We start from the raw sequence: 6835 nt of genomic DNA, 5'->3' as shown, positions 1-6835 counted from the left end.
AAACACAGATGCGAGTGGTGATCAGTTGGTTGCCACAAAAACGTACACACTGGTCCTTTAATCGCAAACAATCACATATATTAATATTTGCTTGGAAAAAGCCTCCAACTGAAGATATTTTAGATCATATTATTATAGCACATTAGTGCCTTGAATAGAAATATATAGAAGTCAATCAGTTGTTGTTTTTTTCTCCAAATCTTCAGACATTTTTTCAAATACATTCCTTTTTTTATTGAACTTAGAATAAAATGTGGCCATAAGAGATCATTAAATTAACCTGTTACCAGACACTGACTTTATTTAAAGCAATATTAATCATATTTGCAGTTACACATGAGGCATCATAACATTGAATGAATAATAATAATATACACCAGAGACAGACCTCAGGTCTGAAAAAGATAGTCAGCTACTTTGATTGTGAGTGACTCCAGTGATTTTACACATAAAGATCAGTTTATTATAAGTTAATTAATATCAGTTTATTACTAAATCTAAATAAACTAATCTAAATGAATGTGTTAAATTTGACAGCATTTGACAGCAGCCCTGGTTTTCTTCTGTACCTGCATGTGTTCAGGTTGTTAATGCCCCTTTAATAAGAATGAAAGTAAACACATGTCACAGCTCTGTGCCGCTCTCTGGGGATCAGTGCTGCTGTGGGAAGCCCCATCACAGGGTTAAAGGTACAGCAGCGTGCGTCAGCTGATGCGTAACGTCACGTAAGGAGTGCAGGAGGGGAGGAGGGAGGAGAGAGGAGGGAGAAGGGAGGAGGCTGGTCCTCCCGCTCTGAGCTCCTAGCTGCAGCTTCCTGCCCGCTGTTGGCTCCTGACAAACGGCTCATTCTCATCACTGATCATGTGCCTCTGTGCGCTCTGGTTGTCTCTGCAGCAGGAAGTGAGCCTTGTTTTCTTCCCCCTGCTCGCGTTTTCTCCCCCCTCCTGACAGCCGACATTCACAGCCTGCTTCCTCACTCTCTGTGCCGCGGAGAGAGAGTGAGACAGACCGGGGCGGCGAACACCGGTCCTTCCTCCCCCCCCCTCCACGGCCAGTAGTTCATGGAGGCCCCGGCGGAGGAGACGGAGCCGTCGCCGATGGATAAGTCCCTTCCTCTGCCTACCTTGAGCCCGGCCGTGCCCCCTTATGTCACTTTGGGCCTGACTGTAGTCTACACCGTCTTCTACTCCCTCCTCTTCATCTTCATCTACGTGCAGCTCTGGTTGGTCCTGCGGTACCGACACAAGCGCTTCAGCTACCAGACCGTGTTCCTGTCCCTGTGCCTGCTGTGGTCGGCCCTGCGCACCGTGCTCTTCTCCTTCTACTTCAAGAACTTTGTCACAGCCAACAATCTGGGGCCCTTTCCCTTCTGGCTGCTCTACTGCTTCCCTGTCTGCCTCCAGTTCTTCACACTCAGCCTCATGAACCTTTACTTTGCACAGGTGAGTGAGCAGCAGGTGTTGTTAACAGAGGTTTTTAATGTAGTCTGCACCTATTGTCTAAAGAGATTTTAACCCCCCCCCCTATTAAAAACTTTAAAACTTTGTGTTACTTCATTTGCTGTTTGAGTTTTACTGTGCAGAAGGATGTTTGTGCAGAGTTGTGCTCTCCTCGGGGGTGTGATGTGTATGTAGACCAGGATTTTAAAACATCACAACAAGTTTGGTAGTCAATCCAATGTCCAGTATGCAACTTTCCTAAGATATTAATAATAGTTTCTGGACTTTTAACAAGGTAATAGACATTTAAATGTGCAAAAAACTTTTAAAAAAGGTTAATAAAACATGTCTTTGGATCTTTTATCGTACACTGACCTCTTGTGACCTGGGGGATGAAGCCTTTTTGGCCTTGTGCAGCCACTGAACAGAATATAAAATGGCTTCCAGTAATCGTACAGTAACATCATTTAGACATAGTCTGTCTGTAATAATCATTTCCCATTATTGATCTGTCAGTAGTCTTTTTCAATAAATGAGTGGTCACTGTCATTATGTTGATAAAAATGAATGTAAAATGTCACAAGACAACATGTCACAACTTCCCTCATCTCAGTGTGGGGTTTTTATTTGTCTTACTTTGTCCTACCAGCCTGTTATTTACCAGCAAACCAGCAAATGTGTGCTCGAGAAAGCTTGAGATTAAATGATTATCTATTATTTTCAGATAAAAATATATTTTTCCAATGCCAGTACATATCAAGATATGTATATTATGTATATAGATGTTTGCTCTATATCTAAAAAAAAAAGCTTAAAACCAAACATTTAACATCTGATGTTGTGATTTTGTGATTAAAATTTGACTTAAATTTCAATTTAAAGAATTTTGTAAATCAATAACACAATATAACAACACATTATCACCCGGGCACATAATAAAACACATTTGATACTGTATGACACTCTAATAGTCACTACAGACTGTCCAGTAAATATAACCTGTTGCCATCAGTGTAACACACTCTCATTCACATCCGCTACAAAGTGCAATGCAGTGAATTATTCCTTCATCTGCTTACTTGATCCAAATATCAAATAATAGCTTCTCTGGCCTCTATGTAAAGTTTATTTTTAGCATAATCCTCTTGTGCTGCTGTGAGTCACAGTTGATACAAAGCATTGCATGCGGCCCTGTTCTGTGTGACTACTGTGCATGTAGTCAGAAACTCAGCTGCGACGTTCCTGTTTCAGAAAAAATTCTCAGAAAAGAGCAAGAATACAGAAGTGAAAATGGGCTCGCCAGACAAGCATGACGCATTTGCATCATACAGAATTTCTTTGCTTTTCACAGGTTGTTTTCAAGGCGAAGTCGAAATATGCACCGGAGCTTTTGAGATACAGGTAAGATCAATTCAATTCAATTCAATTCAATTTTATTTGTATAGCGCCAATTCATAACAGAAGTTATCTCAGGACACTTTTCAAATAAAGCAGGTCTAGACCGAACTCTTTAAAACATTATTTACAGAGACCCAACAGTACCACCATAAGCAAGACCTTGGCGACAAGGGCAAGGAAAAACTGCCTGTTAAAAGGCAGAAACCTAGGACAGATCCTTCGGCTCTAGGTGGGTGGTCGTCTGTCTCGACCAGTTGGGGTGAGAGAGAGAGAGAGAGAGAGAGACAGACAGACAGACAGACAGACAGACAGACAGACAGACAGGTGTACAGGTTTCACACTTCATTTTATGTTAATGTAGTAAAATATATGTGAGTTATCTTGGCAACCTTTGGAGTTCATATGTTTCCCGTCTCCACCCACAGACTGCCGCTCTACCTGCTCTTCCTGTTCATCAGCCTGTTGTTTTTAGTGGTGAATTTAGTGTGTGCCCTGCTGGTGAGGATGTCCTATGCAGAAGCCCACACCATTGTGCTAGTGAGAGTCGCAATCAACGACACACTCTTTGTCCTGTGTGCCATCTCGCTCTCCCTGTGTCTTTACAAGATCGCCAAGATGTCTCTGGCCAACATTTACCTGGAATCCAAGGTAGTGTGTGTTACCCTTGAGAGTAATCTATGAGTAGTTACACCCTCTGGGATCAGAGTGGCTTGGGTTCTTGTTTTATGAAAAGGTATTGTGATACAGCACACCCCTCTTGTGAAGATGCACTTCTCCACGTAATTCATGCTTTGTACATAGCTATTGTTTCCTAGCAACACAGCGCCGTCCTTATGCGTGACTGGTTGTACTGTGTTGCGTTCACAAGTACAGCATGGTTGGTTTCAACCAGATTATGTTTCATTTCCTCTAAAAGTAGATTTGCCATTTCCTAACGCAACTCTTCAAACTGTGCAGGGGACGTCAGTGTGCCAGGTGACCGTCATAGGAGCCATCGTCATCCTCCTGTACGCATCCAGGGCCTGCTACAATCTGGTCGTACTGGGACTCTCAAACAAGAGTATCAACTCCTTTGACTACGACTGGTACAACGTTTCAGACCAGGTGAACCACCAGAGGTCATGATGCCTTTCAGGAAAGGGTCGGACATTTTTGGAAATATCCTTATGTGCTGTTTATCTGATTGTTAGATGAGAACATTGATAACCGCGCTCTGTATTTAAAATACCAAGCTGCAGCCAGGAGTTGATTATCTGAGCTTAGCATAAAGACTGGAAATAGTCCACTAATTAACATGTTACATCTCATTTGGTGGCAAGAGGGTTGCATGGAGACTTTAAAGGATCAGTGTGTTGGATTTGTTGTGAAGTGTGTAGTAATGCGCCTTTGTCTACAGCCAATGTTTGGTTTGTGTTTGCTCATCCTAACGTGACAAAAACATAATGATGCTTATTTCTTAGGCGATTATACACAAATGAAAATATTATATTCCATTTCTGTCAATAGATCCTCCTAAATGTTACACATTGGACCTTTTTACCATGATTTTTAAAATAATTTATAAATTTTTAGCACTTTTCAACAATCTATTTATTACTTTTAGTTAACTATTTAGAGTTCTCTGCTCGCTTACTAATTAGTTTTCATCAATCGTACAATCCTGTTGTTCAGGTAGAGCTGATTCAATATGTTGATATATAATCAAGCAATCTTATCACGTCCAAGTACCCCTGGTAGGCAATCACTGGTTGTACACGCTGTATTAACTATATGTTGGCCGGGCATAGCAACTTCCTGCAGTCTTTTTAGGACTAAGGTAAGCTTATTGGCCGCTTTCTGTAGCTTCTTATTTACAGACATGAGATTAATATCAATATTTTCATTAAGTCTTAGCCAGACAGCGAATGAGTGCATTTCACAAAATGTCCAACTATTCCTGCAAGTATTTTATTCAGCAGTGATTGATCAGGTGCATTGTTGTTGTTGAAATAATGAATGAAATAGATTTCTTTGTTTGTTTTTCAGGCGGATTTACAGTCGACTCTGGGCGACGCCGGCTACATCGTCTTTGGAGTGGTCTTGTTTGTATGGGAGCTGCTCCCCACTTCCCTCGTCGTTTTCTTCTTCAGAGTTCGGCAGCCCAACCAAGACAGGGTGAGTCAGCAATTAACCTGGGAGTCAGGAATCTTCCCAGGGGGTCGCGAGATAAATCTGAGTGGTCGGGAGAAGATTTATAGGAAAGCAGATAAAATACTGTAGTTCAGCTACACAGAATCTGTCTCCCTTTCTGTCCTGTATTTCTTCAGGCCTTTAAAATGTAGTCTTACTCCTTGGTAAAACTGCTCACAAGTTTATTTTTTTTACAAGTTTTATTCCATGCACATTACAATGTAATATACATTGTTATCTCAGACAGTAGTGTGTTGTTTTAGATGGGTTTTTATGAATGAATACAACAAAAATACATTAGTTATTACTGTAGATTTCAGAACGTGACTGGTGTTTAAGGGAGAGTGGGGAACAGTATGTCAAATGCATTATTATACGTCATATATACATATATAAAGCTAACCAGTAACAGTCTTAGATTAGATTTGCTGTCATTTAGGATGGGAGAAAAGTGTTGGTGACTGAGGAAATTAAGGAAAACAGCAGCATGCGTGAGAGTTAATAGTACAAAGCGGACCTTAATCTGTCCACCTATAGGTCTAAAGGTTTTATAATGTAAGAAATTCACTCCATCTTCTACTCGTTTGTTGTCTTGTTTTCTTGTCCTGCAGAGCGTCTCTGGGCTTCCTGGTCATGTCTTCTCCTCCAGGTCTTATTTCTTTGACAACCCGCGGCGTTACGACAGTGACGACGACCTGGCGTGGAGCGTCATGCCTCAGAACATCCAAGCCAGGTAAAAAAGTCACGATTTAAAACCACCAAATCACTGTACGTGAAGCAGGAACGTGGCTAAAGGGAACAGAGTTCAAAACGCTTGTTTTATTTGATTGTCCAGTCTGGCTGCTGACAGCTACGAGTGGGGGAGCCAAAGCAGCGGCATCGGTGCCTACATCGGAGGGGACGATAGTTACCACCTCCCACCTCCTCCAGAGGAGCTCAGCCATTACTGACTGGAGTTCCCAGTGACTCCCGCTGACCTGTGGCATTGTTTTTGTATTTGTATATTTTTTGCACAGTCTCTCGTAGTGACAGAGGCACATGGGGCCGAGAAGTCGCGCTCTACTCGATACATTCAGTTTTCTACTTTGTCTAGAGGAGAACTAACAGACCTTTCTCTCTGCCAGTATATGAAGGTCCACTAATGGGACATTAATTTTGCACACTCCTTGTATAAAGTATGATCTAATTTTAACTGCTCTTAAACTTTTTCATTGTATAGTTTTTATTGAATACTGCGTAATATATTTCCTGACTCTTGTAATATGTACTGTATTACTATTTTATGTACTGTCTTTTGTTCTTTTTCATACAGATGTTGTTTATATAGAAGAGATATTCATTTAATTCATATTAAAAAAGTTAAAATGCTGTGAGAAATGCAGTTCATTTTTAATATCATACCAATACTTTATTGATAAATCATGTTGTGTTGGAGAAACATGGATTTCTAAAAGGATAATTGACTGATCACAGTTCTTCTTCTTCACACTTATTATAATATATAACTTAAAATATCTGGAATACCAGACAAGAAACAAAAAACAAAAGCTGTGCATTATAGTGTATTGAGGTATAGCTATCTATAGAGCTATGAGTGCATTGTTCCAGGCCAGGTAACCTACTGACATAGTTTATTAATGGGTTTCAGTTTTATAAAATCTCTTAATAGAGCCATCGTGGGTGCATCTTTTTTTTCCCCAGCTTAATATTCAGCATCAGATCTTTAATCCGCTAGTTGTGTGTGATGGAGGGATTACATCTTTCTATTTGAATATTATTGAGCATGCAGCTACTAGAGAGGGGAAACGCAGTGACCTTCTGCAAGTGAG

At 40.7% G+C, this 6835-nt stretch overlaps 1 protein-coding gene across 1 annotated transcript; it reads left to right on the top strand.

Moving 5' to 3' along the window:
- The first annotated feature begins 774 nt into the window (after positions 1-774).
- On the top strand, positions 775-6374 carry gpr137ba (G protein-coupled receptor 137Ba). Its single transcript, XM_051421233.1, has 7 exons — positions 775-1442; positions 2791-2840; positions 3263-3485; positions 3795-3941; positions 4863-4991; positions 5618-5739; positions 5842-6374. Exons 1-7 carry the CDS (start codon positions 1062-1064, stop codon positions 5954-5956), a joined length of 1167 nt encoding a protein of 388 aa, XP_051277193.1. The 5' UTR covers positions 775-1061; the 3' UTR covers positions 5957-6374.
- Positions 6375-6835: the final 461 nt, after the last annotated feature.

Source organism: Dicentrarchus labrax, unplaced genomic scaffold, assembly GCF_905237075.1.
Source record: "Dicentrarchus labrax unplaced genomic scaffold, dlabrax2021, whole genome shotgun sequence".
Classification (NCBI taxonomy): domain Eukaryota; kingdom Metazoa; phylum Chordata; class Actinopteri; family Moronidae; genus Dicentrarchus; species Dicentrarchus labrax.
The sequence above is the reverse complement of the archived record's forward strand: the minus strand, read 5'-3'. Positions and strand labels throughout refer to the sequence as shown.

What these genes read in the sequence shown, in the direction of transcription:
- gpr137ba (XM_051421233.1), top strand. Translation starts at nt 1,062, where the DNA reads ATGGAGGCCCCGGCGGAGGAGACGGAGCCGTCGCCGATGGATAAGTCC. An exon ending in GGCAGCCCAACCAAGACAGG is followed by an intron (nt 4,992 to 5,617) that starts GTGAGTCAGCAA and finishes CTTGTCCTGCAG; the next exon opens with AGCGTCTCTGGGCTTCCTGG. An exon ending in CCTCAGAACATCCAAGCCAG is followed by an intron (nt 5,740 to 5,841) that starts GTAAAAAAGTCA and finishes TTGATTGTCCAG; the next exon opens with TCTGGCTGCTGACAGCTACG.